Source organism: Canis lupus, chromosome 9, assembly GCF_011100685.1.
Source record: "Canis lupus familiaris isolate Mischka breed German Shepherd chromosome 9, alternate assembly UU_Cfam_GSD_1.0, whole genome shotgun sequence".
NCBI lineage: Eukaryota > Metazoa > Chordata > Mammalia > Carnivora > Canidae > Canis > Canis lupus.
The window spans coordinates 43,151,984-43,172,740 of NC_049230.1; the positions used below are offsets into that span (position 1 = coordinate 43,151,984).

At 47.4% G+C, this 20,757-nt stretch overlaps 1 protein-coding gene across 6 annotated transcripts in view; it reads left to right on the top strand.

Annotated features, from left to right (window-relative positions):
- PIPOX (pipecolic acid and sarcosine oxidase) overlaps positions 1–20,757 on the top strand; it is a 96,370-nt gene that overhangs the window by 64,234 nt on the left and 11,379 nt on the right. For 2 of the 6 annotated variants that reach the window (XM_038548299.1, XM_038548301.1), the window contains exon 1: positions 20,195–20,388. The exons of 3 other annotated variants lie outside the window; for them this stretch is intronic. In XM_038548299.1, the coding sequence (XP_038404227.1) occupies positions 20,275–20,388 (114 nt within the window). In that variant the 5' untranslated portion in view covers positions 20,195–20,274. Of the gene's footprint in view, positions 1–20,193; positions 20,389–20,757 lie in introns of those variants that run through there. One more of the 6 variants, XM_038548300.1, reaches the window with a different exon arrangement.

A 20,757-nucleotide genomic window follows, 5' to 3' on the forward strand; every position in this document is an offset into this window, starting at 1 on the left:
AAGCCAGCGGCTGCCCTCTGGCCCATCCTAGGACGAGTGGCCATTGACCCCTCATCCCCCATCTCTGCCTGCTTCGTGGGGCGGTTGGTGGCAGACAGGGGACACACTTGCATAAACCAACAGTTTGGGCATCAGGGTGGCAGTTGCCAGAATGAGACCTGGACTTTGGGTCTTGCCCTTTAAAGGTTACCCCCCAAACGTAAGTATTCAGGCCACTTTCTTGAAATTTGGCAAATTCAAGAGCTGGAAAGGAGGTGAGTGGTCACCTGGTGTTGGGATCCCAAACTGGTGGCCTCTAGCCCGCCAAGGGTTTATAGATTTGAGCTTGACCTGTTCACAGGAGACTTCACATAAAAATCTAGATTTTGGGCAGCTCCCGTGGTGCAGCGGTTTACGCCGCCTGCAGCCGGGGGCGTGATCCTGGAGTCCCGGGATCCAGTCCGGTGTTGGGCTCCCTGCATGGAGCCTGCTTCTCCCTCTGCCTGTGTCTCTGCCTCTTCTCTCTCTGTCTCTATGAATAAATAAGCAAAAAATCTTTTTAAAAAATCTAGATTTCTGGCTTGCCTTGAAAAATGAGAAACTCTTGCCACACTTAACTCACGGTTTTTATTTTTGTTTTAAAGATTCTATTTATTCATGAGAGACACACAGAGTGAGAGAGACAGAGACACAGACAGAGGGAGAAGTAGGTTCCTCGCAGGGAGCCTGGTGCAGGACTGGATCCCTGGATCTGGGATCACACCCTGAGCTGAAGGCAGGTGCTGGAGGCAACTGCTGAGTCACTCAGGTGTCCCTGTAACTCACTGGTTTTGTATCAACTGACAATGACCAGCTGGCTGTGAAGGGCAGTGTTCAGGGTATATACCTGCTACCTGACTATCCTATCTTCCACCCTTTGCTTCTCTCTCAACATTACTTTCCTCTGTAGGTATCTGAGTTTTCGACTTCCAATCTGACTTAATGATCATGTAGAAAAAAGAAGCTGAATCCAGAGCAGTCAAGTCCCCCTCTGCCAGGACCACAGCCCAGCCCACTTTTTGCCACACCTGGCTGCCCCCGCCCCCATCTCCCTGTCCCTACCTCCTCTGGGTCAGGTTTGGCATGAGTTGCAACAGGGAGCCTCAGGTCTTAGGGTAGCCTCTGGGCTAGGAGTGAGATAGCTTAGATTTACAGGAATCATGGGTTCAAAAATTTGCATCTATTTGTTTATTTGGGAAGTGGCTTCTGAGGACCTACTATGTGACATATAAAAATGATTTGGATACAAATCTTGTCCTCAAGGAATTCACTCTAGTGAGACTGTGTGTGAAACACGCATCCAGTTACAGTCCTGGGAGGTATATGAATGGAGAGGCATGGGGCAGCCAAGAGGAGGAAAGGGTGACTGGAAGTACAGGAGGGGACCCAGGGAGGAGGCTTTCCAGGGAAGGGAATGAATACTTCGTGGAGCACATTCTAGGCTGGGTGGGCCGCCTGTGTCCTCATACACAGACACACATCATCTGTACCTCTCATAACATGGTCGATTAAAACTGTCACTGGTTGGTGAATAGTGGTTATCCCAGGCCTCAGAGAGCCCTCACTTTGCCAACTATATCCTCCCCCACAGTGAATGCTGGATGCCACTCTGGCTTTGGGGGCCCTCTGCTCTGACTGGGCAGCCACCTTGCTGTACACTCAGTCCATCAACCAACCATCCCCTACATCTGACAGCTGGTCTATGAGGCAAGGCCAATTACCCTCCTTTGACAAGTTAGGACCCCGAGGCCAGAGATAGGAGACAGAGCTGGGGACTGAGGGAGCAGATGAGCCCTGGGAAGGAGGAAGAGGGGACTCTTGTCTGAGACCCCACACCCAGCCCTGGGAAATATGGATCTTTTGGGCAGACTTCAAACAAGGGCCCTTTAGACAGGTCTTCGGCCCCATCCTTTCCTGGCAGGAACCTAATGGCAGCAGAGAACCTCAAGGAAACTAGGAAGAACTACAGGGAGATGAAAAATACTTTGAAAAAGAATGAAAAGGGGATCCCTGGGTGGCGCAGCGGTTTGGCGCCTGCCTTTGGCCCAGGGCATGATTCTGGAGACCCGGGATCGAATCCCACATCGGGCTCCCGGTTCATGGAGCCTGCTTCTCCCTCTGCCTATGTCTCTGCCTCTCTCTCTCTCTCTCTCTGTGACTATCATAAGTAAATAAAAAATTAAAAAAAAAAAAAAGAATGAAAAGGGCCTCAACTGAGCCATTACTGTTGCTGTGCTGTAAATTATTACAAAGTTATTTCTGACTGGCAGCCTGGTTTATTTTAGACCCCACCTCACTTCTTCCAGGTTATAGGCCCTAATTCCTTGCCTAGTGAGTCAGAAAGAGACTAGTGGTACCGGAGTGAATCCTGAGCAGATTCAGAAACTGTTACTACAGCTCGAAGGATTTTACTGATTCCTGGAATATCAGGGCATGCTGCCCTTTGGAGGTCTTCTCCTCCAGTCCCTTCATTTTATTTTATTACCATATTAAATTTTAAAAAATTTTATTCATTTTTTGAGTAGGTAATCTGTCCATGGTGCAAAATTCAAAAGACATAAAAGAGTACCTGGTGAACAGTCTCCCTCACTCCTCAGAGACAGCCAATGGTATCAATTCCTTGTGTTTTACTATATTTAAAGATAGCATTATTTTGGGTTGTCTGGGTGGCTCCATTGGTTAAGCATCTGCCATCGACTCAGGTTATGATCCTGGGGTCTTGGGATTGAGCTTGGTATTGAGTTCCCTGCTTACCTGGGAGCCTGCTTCTGCCTCTCCCTTTGATCCTCTCCCTTGCTCTCTCTGGAATGAACAAATTAAAAAACCGTTGAAAAAATAAATAAAATAGCTAAATAAAATAAAATAAATAAAATGTTTATCTTTTTTGTTCATGTAGAAAACACAGTAATTATTGCAGGGGGAAGTAAAAATCATATACAGTGCCACTATTTAGGGCTGAATATTGTTAAGGTTCTGGTGTATAAGCAGCAAGACTTTTATCTTTGCATGGACACATCTCTGGTTACAAACTTGCGTAACCTGAGTTTATTATTTGTTTACATTAAATACATTCTTCAAAATAACCCTCTGAGAGGATACATACTAAACTGCTAATAATGAATACTTTGAGGGGAGGAATGGGACTAGGTTAGGATTAAGGGAAAGGGTGTGCTTTATTTTTATTATTTGGCATTTTTTTTAGAATGCAAATATGTTCATTACTTCCCCCATATTGCATCTGATTATAAGTGACTACACTGGAAGGCAACTATTTAGCCAACCCTTTATGACTGTGGTTTTAAGATGTTTGCAGATTTTGCCATTATCAACAAAGCTGGGGTGAATGTTTTTGTACGGTTCTGCACACTTGTCCAGTGTTTCCTTAGAGCAGTTTTTAAGAAATGGAATTGCTGGGTCAAAGGGAATGTTCACTCTAAGGCTTTTTGATACGTCACGTCAAAATTCTTTCCTTCTGGGCTCTTCTAATTGCACCAGCAGTGCCCACACTCTATTCCCACTTCCGATATGCTTAGCACTGCACAAGTGTGAGGTTTGTGAGATAGTGGGGCAAAAGCATGGGAGGCTGGGATGGTTTCTTCTCCAGCCTTAAGAAGGAGGCAGTGTGTGATTTGGGGAAGCCTGCCCAGTGCCTCAGAATCCTGGGATGCTGGCAGGAGCCCACAGGGGAACTCAGTGGTTAAAGGGAAAAGGAAGAGGCGGCAGGGAATGAATGTAGAACCCTTAGGGGCCTCCACCTGTCCCAATCACAAAGCCTAAGGGTTGTGTCTGGATCCAGAACCTTCCTTCAGATGTCCAACTATAGGATGAGTGCGGCACCCCACCCTCTCCATCTACAGGACAAATTAGACCTAATGGCATGGCTAAGATGCCTTCTCTTAGAGCTCTTCCAGCCCATGAGAGTCCATCCCTCAAGTTCAAGTGGCACATGGAGGATCTTCCGGGGTCTGGGTCTCCAGCTCCTGCCTTCCGAGTGTCATAGTCACTTTTTGGTTCCAAGTGTAAGCACTTGGAATTGTGCCCAATTCCATGGGTCTCACCCGTAGCCTTGTACCTTTAGATGTTCTGGCAAGTTGACTCATCCCATTTGGAAAGCTTCAAGAGGAGAAAGAAGGATTGGAGACAGACTTACTGATTTAATATTGAAAAGATATTGTTCTGAGGGTGCTCTCTCCTCTCTGGAGCCCACCACCTCCACAGTGGCTGAGGTTCCTCTTGATGGGGTGACAGGAGAAAGCCCAAGACTGCATATCATTGGTGAGATGAATAATACATTTGAAGCATCTCACAAACTGTGTTTGATCCACCTAAAGCTTCAGCGGTTAACGCATTTCTCTTTATTCCCAGCAAGGGAGGGCTGGGAGCTGTCAACATTTTCCTTTCTGCCTAATTTGTGCCTTCTCCATCAAGAGAAAAGCAGGGGCAAGGGAAGGGAAAGAGGCAAGGAAAGAGGGCAACACACTCCCTGAGTGATGCACTGAGCCCACTGGGGCTGGGGGTTACTCTCACAGCCTGGGAATCCCTGGGATCACCAGGTCAGAGAAAGAGGAGGCTCTGGGGTGAGGGGCTGTGCCGTGGGGGCTAGGGCTTTTTGGGGGCCTATTTGCAGGACTGCGTGCCCCTGAGAAGCTGATCCCTGGGAGGGCCCATCTCCAGTGTTTCGGTGGGAGGTTAGAGGGGGGAAACTGAGGCTTGCCAGCTGCCAAGCATGGAAGCTTCTCTCCTATTCTCATGGGTGGTGGGGGTAATGGCATTAAGCACTGCCACTGACGAGCTGGGGGCCAGGAACTATGCCATGTTTAACCAACATGCATTTGGTACTCTTCATGTTGCTCTGAGGATCTCACCCAAGGTCCCACTGCTAGTCCATGTTGGGTTATCTGGCCCAAAAGTTCACATTGTTTTTTTTTTTTTTTTTTTTTAAAGATTTTATTTATTTATTCATGAGAGACACAGAAAGAGAGGCAGAGACACAGGCAGAAGGAGAAGCAGGCTCCCTATGGGAAGCCCAATGTGGGACTCGATCCCAGGACCCGGGGATCATGACCTGAGCCATCCAGGCATCCCAATCTTCACATTCTTAACCACAGTGCTGTTCTCCTTCCTTTTTAAAAAATTTTATTTATTTATTTATTTATTTATTTATTTATTTATTTATTTATTTGCTGTTCTCCCTCCTGACTCATCTCTGATACTTTGTTCAACTTGTCTCCTGTTCTGGAGGGGGAACAGAGAGACGTAGCCAACCCTCTCACCATGCCTTACTTCCCTCAGGTATAAAACGGAGATGTTACCAATCGTACCAACCTCACAGGATTGTGGTGAGGATTAGATAAATCAATACCCTGGGTTCTCAGAGCCTGGAGTGTAGGAAGCACCATGTGCATTTATTCTTATTCCCAGCTTATTTTATGCCATGGTCAAGTTGCAATCACCTTCCTCCCACTGACCTTGAACCATCCTCCCTCTTGGGACTGCCTGTCTCTGTCCCCTTCCACCTTCTCTGTCCAGCCAGCTTAGGGCCCCACTGCTGGACTCCCCACGCCCTCTTCTGATCAGTCCTCTACTTCCCACAGACCTTGCCTGTTTTCATGGCTCTTTTCTCTTCTGCATGGCCAGCAGAGGAAATGCCCATCCCCTAGGTCACCGACAGCCGACTTTTGCTGGAGGCAGGGCACAGAGAGAAAGTCGTCCTGGGAGGAAGTGGAGCAGATGGTCCCCACTGAGGCAGGAACAAGGGATGGAAGAGCGAGAGAGATTTTCCTAATAACTGACAACATGTCTCCACCCCGAGCCATTCATTCCTATACTTTCACAGGCTCCTCCTCCCCATGGGGAAGCTATTCATCGTGTCCACTCTCAAGCTCTCCAACTGCAGCGTGAACTGGGATTTATGCAGAGGAGCAAAGGAACTCCTCTGAATTCCCAAGTGTGGAACCGGAGGAAGGGGTCTGCCAAAGCTAACGCCCAAACCGGATTTGGGAGAGGACCTCCTCAGAGCCTGGGTGGTGACAGGGGGGTCCTGGGGAGGCAGGACCTCTCCTCACAGGGTAAGGCAGGCCCTGTGGACCCTGGCAGCCTGGCCTGTGTGCCTGCCCTGTGCCCCAGAGCCCTTCTGTTCAGGTCTGGCATCCCACGGAGGTGGCATTCTGCTCAGCAGCTCAGAGCACAGACGGGAGGGCGGGCATTGCCGAGAATCGATTTGCGGGAGCAGCGGGGGCTTTCTCTTCCCTCCTTACTTCTCTGGTCTTTGATCTCCTGTCCTTCCTCTGCAGCCCCATTCTTCTCCTCCTTCTTCTCTTGATCTCTCCCTCTTTCTCTTCCTTCAGCCAAATCACAGCAGCTCCCTAGAAGGGGGGTGGGGAGCTGCAGTCCTTTGTCCTCTTGCTCCTTCTGACTGGGTGGGACTCGCTGCCCAAGGTGCCAGCTTCCTGCCCAACTCCTGAGGGTCAGGTTTGGCCATGGTGAAGGGACACACACACACACACACACACACACATGCACGCACATGCACGCTCAAAGAGCAAGAGCTGAAACCGAAAGAGCAGCTGTGGGAGAGAGGGCAAGGCGAAGATGGAAAGACAGGGACAAGATTCAGAGCATCAGAAAGCCAGGGAAAGAGGTGGGGAGAGTCAGAGACAACGAAAAAAAGAGAATTCAGCAAATTAAAAATTTTACAACCATCCAGCAAGTCTGCAAAAATGATCTTCCCTGCGGTCTTTCATTTATCTCATTATCTGACTCCTAATGTGCTTTCCCCCCCCCTTTCTTTTCTCGCCACACTTGGTACAAAATCTTATTAGTTTTTTTTTTTTTCTTTCTGGCAGGGGCTTCATATAGTCTTTTTCATTACATTTCCTAATAAAAGCAATCACTAGGAAGGCACGGCTGGAGGATTAAAAAGCCACCTCAGCAGACGCCTGGCCAGCAGAGCCATGACTTGCTCTAGCCTCATTCATGCTGCCAGGGGAGCCGGCCAGTGCCCACAGGCTAGGTCAGGGTGGCCCAGGCTGTGCTGTGGAACATTCCAGGGCTGGGAGAGTGGCTTCGCAGCTGCAGGTGCACAACGTTGTAGGAGGTGTAGGAAAAGAAGAGCTGGAGGAGGTGTAGCTCGTCCTGGGAGTGGCTTCAGAGCAGGAGTGAAGGAAGGCTACCTGCCTGACACCAATGCTCTGATTTTGATCCAGAAAGAATATTTTGGGCCTTTGCCCTCCCTGTAGCACATTCTTTTGAATAACACTAGTAATGTCAAATCCTCACCTTTTGAGAATACATTTGATTTTGTTCTCCACACTTTTTCTTTTTGTGGTGATAAAATTCACTTACCTTAAAATTTACCGTTTTAACCATTTTTGAAGAGTATATAGTTCAGTGACATTAAGTACATTCACATTGTTGCTTTTTAAAAAAGATTTTATTGGGGATTCCTGGGTGGCTCAGCAGGTTAGCACCTGCCTTTGGCCCAGGGCGTGATCCTGGAGTCTCGGGATCGAGTCCCGCATCAGGCTCCTGCATGGAGCCTGCTTCTCCCTCTGCCTGTGTCTCTGCCTCTCTCTCTTTGTGTCTCTCATGAATAAATAAATAAAATCTTTAAAAAATATATTTAATTTATTTATTTGAGAGAGAGCGCAGAGTGAGGAGAAAGAATGGAGGGAGAGGGAGAGGGAGAAGCAGACTCCCTGCTGAACAGGGAGCCTGATATGGGGCTCGATCCAGGACCCTGGGATCATGACCCGAGCCAAAAGCAGATGCCCAACTGACTGAGCCACCCAAGTACCCCTAAGTACATTCACATAGTTGTGTAAACGTTACCATCAACCATCAGCCACCAGCCATCTCTAAAACTTTTTCATTTCCAAACTGAAACTCTGTGCCATTACTAACTCCCATTCCTGCCTCTCCCAGCCCCTCATAACCACCAACCTGTCTTCTGTCTCTGTGAACTTGACTGCTCTAGGTACCTCGTATCAGTGGAATCCTACAGTATTTGTTCTTTTCTTAAAGATTTTATTTATTTATTTGTTTGTTTGTTTATTTGTTTATTTATTTATTTATTTATTTATTTATTTATGAGAGAGAGAGAGAGAAAGAGGCAGAGACACAGGCAGAGGGAGAAGCAGGCTCCATGCAAGGATCCCGATGCAGACTTGATCCCAGGACCCCAGGATCATGCCCAGGGCTGAAAGCAGGCACTAAACCGCTGAGCCACCCAGGGATCCCAGTATTTGTCCTTTTCGCGATTGGCTTATTTCATTTAGCATAATGTTTTCAAGGTTCACCTGTGTTGTAGCCTGTGTCAGAATTTCCTGTGTTTTTAAGGCTGAATGATATCCATTGTGTAAATATACCACATTTTTTACACCACACTTAAAAAAAAAAACAGAGACATTTCTATCCATATAAGAAAGTGAAAAGAAGCAAAAACCCACCCAGATACTCATCACATCAATATAACGGTTCTTCTCTCTCCTGTGTGTTTTTCTCTTATGCTAATAATTATATCTCCACCCTGTCACTGAGTAATCCTGTCCTCTAAGGGCCTGTTCAACCCACTGTGAGCTAGCAGCAAGACAGAGGATACTACTTGGAAAGGGCCAGAAGTTACAGGAAACAAGTGTGATAAACAAGTTAAGGCAAAGGAAGGAACCTCTAAAGCAATAAGATATTTTATTCCCTGGGTTATAAACCGGCCCTGAAGTATTAACATATTGCCCTCCAGGATGATTTAGGTCACACAGTGAGTGCCACTGGGTTAACTACAAAACCTCTCAAGGGGGTGACTTTGAAGAGAACAATAGTCATTTGGAAATATTTGGCTTATGTTTTAAAATAAAGGTACAAAAATAAATCAAAGTGGCTTTTAAATGTCTTGTTGCTTTGGGGATCATTATAGGTGCTCAACCAGCACTGTGTGCATTGGTTCCAACCAGCGTTTCTCAACGACCAGAGAGCATTGTGGATTTAGGAGATATGCAAGAGGAGGCACTATTGCAGGGGTGTGTGCATCAGTATCTACCTGGTACCATGGGCAACACAATAGCCCATTCCCCACAAGGAGGTTTCCATCTCAGCGGCTGGTTCAGTTAATAATGGCAATGCCTTGGATCTCTGTGGTCCTTTGGGAAGCTTTTATCTTTCATTTCTTGCCACTCTCTTCTAGGACTCTCTTGCTCTTGGTCTCTGCCAGTCTCTGTTCCTGGCCCAGACCCTAGAAGATAGCAGATTTTGCTCAGGGAGAGTAGAAACCCAGAGGTTAAGAAGACAACCACACCGACCCCCTTTCCTCCCTTCATTTTGTGTCAGAGCCCCTGAAACAGATCATGGATTTCACTACATTTCCTCTTGTCATGGCCATGCAGAAGGCATTTATTTTCCATGTGGCCTTAAAAACTGGATCTATTCCTTACACACACACATACACACCCTCTCTGTTTCCACTAATATCAGCCTAAGCCTAGAAAAGATCACCCCCTTTCTCTTCCTGAGAAGCTGTCCCCTCCCTTCTATCAGTGCTCCAGGGGGCTTTTATTTTTATTTTATTTTCAGCTCTCTATCAATCAAGGGGAGGGGGAGACACTTTATTTGAACCCTTAGTGAGCAACAGCAGCAACTAGCAGCTGCCAGGGCAGTGGGAACTTCATTTCCGGCACTGACGTTTATAAATGTGGCACAGAATACCAGTAGGGACTGAAATAAATCAAACAGCTTCTCCAGAGGTCCCTAGGGGCTGCTTTAGAATTTCTTTCCATTGGGGGTCATGTTCCTTCTCTTTCTTTGCAGGGGAGGGGAGGAAAATGCTGTGACTTACAATATGGACGAAGCCCCCTTCTTGCTCCTTCTTCATAAAAGCACTCACTGAGCTCAAGACCCAGGATGGTCTGGAGTGAGAGCCCTGGGTCTGTCTCTGGATGCAGACAAAGGCTTGGAACTTGAAGTCCTAGGGGGGCGGGGGGTGGAATGCTGGCTCTGTCACTTACTGGTTATCAGTTTCCTTGTCTGCAAAACGGGGTTAAAAATGTTTGCCCTGCCCACCTCACAGGACTGTCATGCAGATTGAATGAGATGTCTATAAAGTGAGTGCCCTGAAGTTTTTGATGAGCTCATGCAATGCGATGTGGGTTCTTATGGGGCAATGATCAGGATCAGCGTTGTCCAGGAAGCTTTTGGAATGGGCTTCCGGCAGACCTTCTCCAGCGCATTCCACAAACCTTGGCTGTCTCTTTTCCTTTCAGAATTCTGGACAAGGAGCATAGATAGTCTGTTCCAAACACAGCTGGACTTTTCCCAATGTGTTTTCTAAGCCTTCCTTCTTCTGACCCTCTAAATACTGAGAAAATACTGAGAAAGGTGGACAACTATGATAGGTAGAGAGATAGAGTGAGAAAGGCTGAGAGAGAGAGAGAGAGAGAGAGAGGGAGAGGGGTGGGAGTGGAGAGAGACACGGAAAGAGAGGGAGAGACAAAAAGAGGGCTGCCAAGGACGGAGGCAGGAAGAGGGGAGCATTTGGCTAATACCATGCTACTGTGAGCTTGGCGTGGATCCTTTCAAAGTTCTGTACAAAAACCCTGCTCAATGAGATGAGACCCAGGGTGGGCTCCACAATCTTGCCCCTTTTATATTTCTTACATTTCCAGATGCTGCACACCACCATTCACCTGTTTTCATGTCTTTCTGTGGATTTGGATCCCATCCAGGCCAAACCCTGGCTGTGGTTGGGAGCTTCAGTGCAGGCAGGATGCTGACGATGCCCTGAGCCCCCTCAGGACAGCAATTACCTGTACAGCATTTTCTTCTAAGCCTTTTTCTGTAACAAGATTCCACCTACCTTCACTCCCCAGAGGCAACTTGTGTTGCCAGTTTCTTGCTATACTTATAGAGAGAAAACTGATTTTCTTTAAATATTTGTTCAACACTTTATTTAAGGAGGTTAGGTACTGAAAAGAAGAAGGGTGAACAGAGGACCATGCTTCTCTATTGTTCTCAGCAACGCAGCCCTGGTGGGCAATTGCATGACCCAGTCTTTAAAACAAAAGCTGTCCATAATCAGGACCCACTTTCAGCTGAAAGCAGTTAACCTTGGAGGTCACAGCCTATACTTGCATCTTATCAAAACAGTCCTCTTTTTTTAAAGATTTTATTTATTTATTAATGAGAGACACATACAGAGAGAGGCAGAGACATAGGCAGAGGGAGAAGCAGGCTCCGTGGGGAGCCCAATGGGAACTTGATCCCAGGACCCTGGGATCACGACCTGAGCCAAAGGCAGATGATCAACCACTGAGCCACCCAGGTGCACCTAGATCTTATTTTTTTAAGTGATCTTTATCTCCAATGTTCCCAGTAATCTGATTGCAACTGAGGTTGGAACCTGGTAATGTCAGACAGAATTATTTGGACTGACCATCCCAGTAAAAACAACTAGAAGTGCTAGATAAAATATTTTTTAAAATACCTTAAAAGCTCCAAAGAGTTGATAAAATACCAAGGAACCAACAGGTCAATATGGAGGAGAAAACCAAACAAAGCACAGAAACCACTTTTCCCTGAAAAAGCATCTGTCAATTCTAGCAAATCTGAAGTTTCATTTTGATCACTTGGGATAATGTATGGGTTAGAAATCCATGCTCAATGCCTGTACATGGTGGGAAGCTTAATACAATGTCCTCCCTTCAATACACTGAGATCCCAAAGGACTCCCGCATGATCCAGAGAACCTCAGATCTGGGGGTCTCTGTTTTGATAGCTCAGGACTGGTGATGCCCCTAGTGTCTGGCAGAAGTCAGCACAATACTCTCCAGAGAAAGCCCCTTCCTATTTAGATTGTTCCTATATATGTGGAATAACATGTAATAAATTAATGTGTAATAAACAATAATTTGTTCAAGTGCAGATATTTACATGGAATAAGACATTATGTAAAGGGACAAACCATGGGGATCCCTGGGTGGCGCAGCGGTTTGGCGCCTGCCTTTGGCCCAGGGCGCGATCCTGGAGACCCGGTTTCAAATCCCACATCGGGCTCCCGGTGCATGGAGCCTGCTTCTCCCTCTGCCTGTGTCTCTGCCTCTATCTCTCTCTCTCTGTGACTATCATAAATAAATAAAAAAAATTAAAAAAAAAATAAAGGGACAAACCAGACTTTAAAGAAACCAAATACAGGGGCACTTGGGTGGCTCAGTGGTTGAGCATCTGCCTTTGGCTAAGGTTGTGATCCTAGAATCCTGGGATTGAGTCCCATATCAGGCTCCCCATGGGGATCCTGCTTCTCCCTCTGCCTATGTCTCTGTCTCTCTCTCTGTGTCTCTCATGAATAAATAAATAAAATCTTAAAAAAAAAAACCCAAATGCAAATTCTGAAAATTAAAAAATATAATAGTAATTGCAATTAAAATTATTTTTTAAAATATTTTATTTATTTATTCATGATAGACATAGAAAGAGAGAGAGAGGCAGAGACACAGGCAGAGGGAGAAGCAGGCTCCACACAGGGAGCCCGATGTGGGACTCGATCCCAGGACTCCAGGATCGTGCCCTGGGCCAAAGGCAGGCGCTAAACGGTTGAGCCACCCAGGGATCCCTTGCAATTTAAATTCAACTCATTAATTTAAAAGCAGCTGAGGGATCCCTGGGTGGCGCAGCGGTTTAGCACCTGCCTTTGGCTCAGGGCGCGATCCTGGAGACCCGAGATCGAATCCCACGTCGGGCTCCCGGTGGATGGAGCTTGCTTCTCCCTCTGCCTATGTCTCTGCCTCTCTCTCTCTCTCTCTGTGACTATCGTAAATAAATTTTAAAAAATTAAAAAAAAGTAAATAAAAGCAGCTGAGATGCAGTAGAACAGAGAATTGGCAAAGTGGAAGATAATAGTGGGAAATTACCCAGTATGAAACATGGAGAGACCAAAAGAGGAGAAGGATGGAGAAGATAGTAGATACAGTGGCTTAGAGCTTTAATATATGTTTAATTAGAATCCCAGAAAAACAGAAAAGAACAAATAGGGCAGAAGCAAATATTTGAGAAGAGAAATGGTTGAGAGCTTTCCAGGACTGATGGAAGATACTAGTCTACAGATTCAAGAAGCCAATAAATCTTAAGCATGAATGTCCTGTCTAAACCAGCAGCCAAATGAGAGAGGAGGGAGGGATACAGGAGGGAGGGTTGTCTTTCCAGCCCCAGTGGACTTAAATGTTATGTAAAATACTCAATTAGTAGAAAGAGCACTAAGCAGCAGAGCTTTGTAGCTTTGGTGCCTGAGATTCTCTGCTCCCTTAGGCTCCCCTCCCTCTTCCATTGCCTCAAGCCCTCTCCCCCAGCCAGGCCCTGGTATCCTACCACTTCTCTGCGAATACCCTCCCTCAGATCTCTCTTTCTTTCTTGGCCTCAAGGAAAGGAAGGAGGCCCAAGGAAGAAAGAGAAAAAAGAACAGAAGAATAAGAATCAGAGAGAAATCAGAGTAAGGGAGATGAGTCTTACAGGTATTATGACTCAGGAGATGGGCCAGACTGGCTTTGGGAGTCAGCCAGGAGGCAACAATTAGAAGATGGAGATTGAAGATGACTTAGGAGTTGCTATCCCAAATTCTGCTTTCCTTCAGGCTTCCCTCTATTCTCTGCCTCCATGACCCTATGTTTGGTAGCATTACGTCAGGAGGACCTGAGCTCCCATGTCCACCTATGTTCCCTAACAAGCAGCAACATCAGCAGTCAGGCTGCAGAGGTAGGAGAATGGAAGACCATATCTCCTTGAAAACTGGGGAATACCAGAGCACCAAATCCCTGGAGTTGGTCTTCCTGCATGCTACTAAAGTTTGGTTGATATTGTCACCTGTTAAGCCAGCCTGATCCATGTGAAAACCACTTGACTTTTCCTGCCCCTGGTACTCACTCCTTGCTGCAAATCTTGATTGCAGAGTGTCCTGATAGCCAGGCTATGAAGTATGGGAAAGCCATGGAAGAGTCTCTCCTACAAAGGGGGATAATATATTATTTCGGTCCCAAACACACCCTCACCTCCAAGCGGCAGAATTGGGATACCTATTCTCATCACTGTTTGATTTGCTATTTTCTCCAATGTCTGCTGAGCTTTAATGGGACCTCTCCAAAAGCCTAGTGGTGGAAATAGACCTGCTCAGATACACATAGGTGTAAAGAGACCTACTTAATGAACACCTGAGTATATCCTTGAGCACCACAGTTAGATGGGTGTGCAGATGTGCACACAGATTTGTGCAGAGCTGGGATAGAAAGACTTAAGACAAGACTGAGATTCCAGTGTTTGATTTTTGTCTGACATCTTAGCGAGGCTAAGGCAGGTGTGGCTGCTACTCTCTGAGCTTTGCAATGTTGCCCAGGGATGACAAGAAGAAAAATTCTGAAAAGTCCACCAAAAAAAAAGACAAAGACTCAGTGAACAAATCTGGGGGCAAGGCCAGAGAGGAGAAATGGTCTAAAGGAATAGTTCAGGACAGGCTCAATAACCTCATCTCGTTTGACAAAGTGACATACGACAAACTCTGTAAGGAAGTTCCCAGCTATAAGCTTGTAACTCCACCTGTTGTGTCTGAGAGACTGAAGGTTCTGGATTCCCTGGCCAGGGCAACCCTTCAGGAGCTCCTCAGTAAAGGATTTTTTTTTTTAAGATTGTATTCATTTATTCATAAGAGATACAGAGAGAAAGGCAGAGACACAGGCAGAGGGAGAAGCAGGCTCCATGCAGGGAGCCTGACATGGGACTCAATCCAGGAACTCCAGGACCATGCCCCGAGCCAAAGGCAGATGCTCAACCACTGAGCCACTCAGGCTTCCTGGAAAATAAAACTCTTAAGTCAAGAAGAAGAAGAAGGGGGAGGAGGAGAGGGAGAAAGAGAAGAAGAAGAAGGGGATTCTAGTGTTCATCTTCAAGGAAGTTTTCCCTTAAGACAATGAAAATGTCTCTTTCCTCATTTTTACCAAATTTTCTTCTGTCCTAGTGAGGTCTGAGGTGGATGCTCCCTTCCCAAGCTACATGGTGATTTATTTTTTTTCTCAGAGGTTTCAGCCCCAATTCCCAGGACTTTCCTTATTTTCTTCCCTCACCTGGAGACTGCCTAGGAATGGAACTCTTATATCTTGAGGGAGCAGGGTTGCGGTAATATCTGCCACTTAACAAATGCAAACACAAAGACACAGCAGGAAGCAGAAGCCAGGTTCTCTGGGTGTTCTATCCCCACTACCTCCAGGCACCGTCCTCAGCAGCTCACAGAGGACACTGCCAGCCTTTAATAAACCTTGCCAGGCTGGCCTGGATAAGAACCCCCGAACTCCCAACACCGGATGGCTAGAGAACTCTGTGAGTGAGGATGCCTCTGGCAGCCAGAGAAACCCAGCATACATTCAGCAAACATGTCTGGGTGCCTTCTCTGTCCCAAATGCCTTCGCCATGCAAGGAAAACTACACAGCCCTCAGGAAGAACGGGCCAGCTCCATAGGACTCATGCGGGAGCCACGAGATAAGAAACGGAAACAGCAAAGTGCTGTGCAGTGTGCTACTTCTGAGACTTAAAACAAAGACTAGGCAGTTTAAATATTTTTGTAGCCTCATAGAACATCTCTGAAAGGAGACAAATGAAAATGGTAACAGTAGTGCATGTGAGGAGAGCAAAGTGGCTGAGGACAGGGTGGGAGGGAGACATCCTTTTCGCCACGCTCTAGACTCCTTCCCCTTAAGGAGCTGGGGGTCGAGGGAGGCAGACACGCGAACTACTGCATTACCCTCTGTTCATTTTTGTCCCTGAGATGCAGAGGGCGTGAGAAGGGAGCACAGGACAGAGGATATCCAAGTTGGCTTGGGGGTGTTGGGGAGTTTGGAATCATCGCAGCGACGTCAGGACCTCTCTCCGCTCAGCCTTGCCAGGGCCTAAAGAAAGCGGTGAGAAGGGACCGGCTGCAGAGCTGCAAGAGCCAGTGGAGGTCAGAAGCAAACTGCCTCCCGTGCCAGGCTAAGGCGCTGTGGTTTTCATTGTAATAGGAAATGGGCGACTGTTACAGAGTTTTCAGTAGGGGGTGACCTGTTCCATTCACCGTTTTAGAGAGAGGACTCCGGCAGAGGCGTGGAAGGATAGGTACAGAGTGGGCACGGAGGGGCCGGGAGCCCCCTTATGAGGTTACTGCGGGAATCGAGGTGAGTGAAGGCAGATGGATGACCTGGGGCAAAGGCAGCGGAAGGGGCCCGGCTGGAGGGGTGGGCGGTGGGAGGGTGAAACCGGAGACATGCACCGGGTGGACAGTGTGTGTGGAGACCACGTTCAGATCCAGCTGTGCAGCTCTCGGTTTTCTCACTCTGGCATCTTCTACACATCAGGGACCCAAAGGCCCCGGCAGCTGGCAGGATGGGTCTGGAGGGGCCACTTCCTGGTCTGCCAGCCTGCCTCCTTGCCCCAGGCTCCAGCTCCCTGGGAACAGAAGATTCCCCCTCGCCTTTCGACTCTGAGGTCTCTTTTATTTATTCCACGCCCTCTCCCGATTCGAGTCCTCATTATTTCGAGCCGTACAGCTTGCTGCTTCCCTGGCTGGGCTCGCCCGCCCCCGTCTGCGAAGTGTCAATCAAGCCATCAGATGAGCAGTTCAGCCTCACATCCTTGGCGGCTCGGCCCCAGGACACGAGCTGCAATTGCTGACACACAGCAGCGCGGTGTAGGGCTGCTGGCTTTTTCTTTAATAGTCTTCCGATCCAAAATGGGTGTTAAAATGGAATTTGAGGGGATCGCTTCTCTCTGCCTGCCCCTGTCAGGACAGCCACAAGGACGGGCAACCCTGAGAGAGAGGGGAAGCCTTCAGAAGTCTATTTCCTTTTCATTTCAAGGTTGGGCCGAGGCCAGTGTCTGCTTTCGGAGGAGCTGTTTGAAATTCTTAACAAGAAGCAGAATGCTTGAGTCTAGGAATCCAGGGCAAGCTTGTGAAGTAGGGATGGGGAAATGGAAGTGTCGTCTTATTTCTGGAGGGATATTATATTAAACAAAGGAGAGGGGGATGTAGAGCCGCTTTGTAGCTTCCCTGGAGAACGAACAATAAGAAATGGCCCAGGAGGGGCGGGTGGGGGGACAGCAGGAAGCACGGAGGTTAGAACAAAGAAAGAACTTCCCCCGGCCCTGGAACCGGTGACCAGCGGAGATCTGAGGAATCTGCTTCCCCAGGGAATTCCTCCTTCCCCTGTTACAAATTGTGAATGAAAGCAGGGTTTTGAGAGAGTATGGAAACTAATGAGCATTAAGCTCAATTACTGTGCCAAATTCTCTTTAGATCTTTGATCACACACACACACACATAACTCATGGTTGTGATCTGAGTGTGTCTATTTGTGTTCTGTTCTTTTTCTCAGGATGATTTCATATATATACACATTTTTATGTAGCCCACAGACCTCAGCTTGTCATTTTGAATTGCTACATAGTATTCCGTTGTGTCAACGTGCCAGAATTTGCTCAGCGATTCCCTGTGGCTGGGTTGTTTCCAGTTCTCTAGATTGTAAAAGCATGGCTATGAATGTCTTCATACAAATGTCTTTTTCTTCCCTTGGATATTTCCTGGGGGTATAGTTCCCCAAGTCAGATTTCTAGATCAGAAGGTTCACCATTCTACTGTGCCTGCACGCTGCCCAGTACTCTCCAGAAGGCCCAGACCATCTGAGTCGCCCCTTCGTTCTCTCTCCTTCCCCACAGCACTGACAACACCCAATTTTATAATTTTTATTTATTTTTGCTCATTTAATAGGCACATAATCGTACCTTGAGGTTATTTCATTCCCATTTCTTTCATTGCTAGTGAGGCTGGGCGCACTTCCATGTGAGGATTTATTACCTGTTTCCCTTGTGTATAAACTGTTCATCTTCTCTGACATCTTACCAAGACAAACCTGGGGGCTGACCTTACCTATTTCTATCAAGCCTTTGCATACTTAAATAGTACACTTTTCCCATCATGTCTACCATTTTTTAAGGGGACTGTCCAGTTGTGAGGCAGATGCTACCCCATTCATGTGGGATAGGGGTGAGGTGGAGTTGAAATGACTTCTGGATTCTAGAGTGATTTTTTTTCTAGAAGAAAAAAAAGCCAGTCATAGGTACCCCTTCTCTGGACCCCCATTTTCCTAGTAAAAGAGGGTCTGGGCCAAGAGGACAACTAGTTGCCCTCCTTTGCTGGGGGTGGCGGGGGTGGGGGGTCACTTCACTGAGGCTGGGCAGCCGCAATGGGATCATATGGATTTTCTGATCCAGTATTTTTTTCCCCACACAGTATGGCCATGAAAGAAACAGCAAACTATTTAAATCAGAATCATCAGTATGAGTTCGGACGGATCACCAGCATGGCACAGTGGTTAAGGGAACAGGATTGGAGCAGATGACCCTAGGTTCATATCTCAGTGCCTATGCTTACTAGGTGTGTGGCTTTGTAAGCTTTAATGTCTTTGGCTGTAAAGAGGCATTTCAGTTTTGGCTGCATAAAAAGTTAGCCCAAAACTTCATGGTTAAAGTAACAACTGGTTTTATTCTATCTCATGATTTCGTCGATCAGGAATTCAGATGAGGCTTGGCTGGGTGATTCTGCTCTGTGTGGCATTAGCTGGGTCACTCAGTGGTATAGAGCTGGTGGCTGGGCTGGGCTGGAGGTCCAAGGTGGCTTCACTCTTATGTCTGGCTCTCCATGCAGTCTCAGGGCCTCCCCACATGGTCTTTCCCACAGAGTGGTTGGACCTCTAACATGGTGACTCAGATCAAGTGCTCCAGGACAAGAAGAAGCTCTCAGTGTCTTAAGGCGGGGGCCAGAAAGTGTCCCAGTGTCACTTTTCCGTAGTCTTTTTTTTTTTTTTTAAGATTTTATTTATTCATTCATAGAGATGCAGAGAGAGAGAGAGAGAGAGAGGCAGAGTCACAGGCAGAGGGAGAAGCAGGCTCCATGCAGCGAGGATCACGCCCTGGGCTGCAGGCGGTGCTAAACCGCTGCGCCACCGGGGCTGCCCACTTTGCCATAGTCTATTGGTCATGTAGTCACAGAGCCTGTGACGGGAGGAGTGACAAAGAATTTGGGGCCATCTTTAATGTGCCCAAAGTGGAGATAAATATATGTTCTCCTAGGGCTGCAGGGATTAAATGAGGTGATGTGTACAGAGGCAGATGTACCATGAAGCTAACAAAACTTCATCCACAGTGCTCCTTAATTGGACAGTCTCTTCCTAGTCCTAGCACCTAATTTTGTATTCATAATTTTTCTTTTTCTTTTTTAAAGATTTTATTTATTTATTTATTTATTTGAGAGAGAGAGAGAGAGAGAGAGAGAGCATGAGCACGAGCAGGGAGAAGGGCAGAGGGAGTAGCAGACTCCTTACTGAGCAGGGAGCCTAATTCAGGGGCTCGATCCTGGGACTCTGGGATCATGACCCCAAAATGGTACAAGAACCAGGTCCTACAAATCCTAGCTCTGTCCTGAATGCATGTAGTGGTATTTTTTAGCACACTGCCTGGCACAGAGGGCTTGCTCACATTGGGGACCCTGTGTGCCCGGGGTTGGTGCCTGGTCCCCACTCTGTGCCTCAGGAGAAGGCTCCTCTTCTCACTCTGTCCTTCCCAGTTATTCCGGATAATTTCTTCTCCTTTGTAAAAAAATGAAAGCAACACGCTGAGAATAATTTCATACTCACAAAATTGCCCTCCGGATTGTTCCCTGCATCTACCCCCTGACCTCACCATCCACCAGGGAGGTGAGCCTTACCCTGGGCGGAGTGCCAAGTTCTTAGCTTGGCCCTTAGAATCTCCAAAAGAAATCAGGCTGCAGGGAGAGAAGCCAGCAGGGGGAGGCAGCATTCCTGGTGCCCAGCTTGGTCTAGGAGGCATTGAAATTCCAAGGCCGAAGTCCCGAGACAAAGATCATAATGAGACAGGAAGGTGGCATAGGAAGGAGCCATTTGCATGACAATAATTGAGCCAAGAATAGAAAGCTAGAGGGATACAAGGGTGAGGCTGGCAGCTGAGCTGGGCTAAACTTCAGGAATCAGACTACCCTGTTCTGCTCTACAGGGGAAGTGGGGGCTGGGCACTATGCCAGGCTTTGCTGGGAGGGAGGAGTGGAGGGAAGGACACAGCTCAGGGGATTGTGGGAGTGTTGGCCAGGCTGGACTTTGCCCTACTCCTCCCCCTTCAGCCCAGAGGCTACTTTTGTTTGGTTTCTCTTTTGTGTGTGAGCTTTGTGGCTGTAAGGCTGAGTGGGCATCATGGCTGCTCAGAAAGTTCTCTGTGATGCCATTGTGATCGGGGCAGGCATCCAGGGCTGCTTCACGGCATACCACCTGGCCAAACACAGGAAGAAGGTCATCCTGCTGGAGCAGGTACTGTGTCTCCTCCACACTCCTGACTTTAGGGACTGTCCTTCTCTCCTCTTCCAGAGAGAAGTTTCCAGAGCCAGCACACTTTGGGGTGAGCCTTTTTTACCCAAAGGATACAAAAATACAGATTTGAAAAGATACATGCATTCTGGTGTTTATAGCAGCATTATCAACAGTAGCCAAACTATGGAAAGAGCCCAAGTGTCCATTGACTGATGAATGGATAAAGAAGGGGATGCCTCAGTGGCTTAGTTGGTTAAGTGTCTGTTTTTGGCTAGGTCATAATCCCAGGGTCCTGGGATCAAGCCCCACATTGGGCTCCCTGCTCAGTGGGAAGCCTGCTTCTCCCTCTCCCTCTGCCTGCAGCTCCCC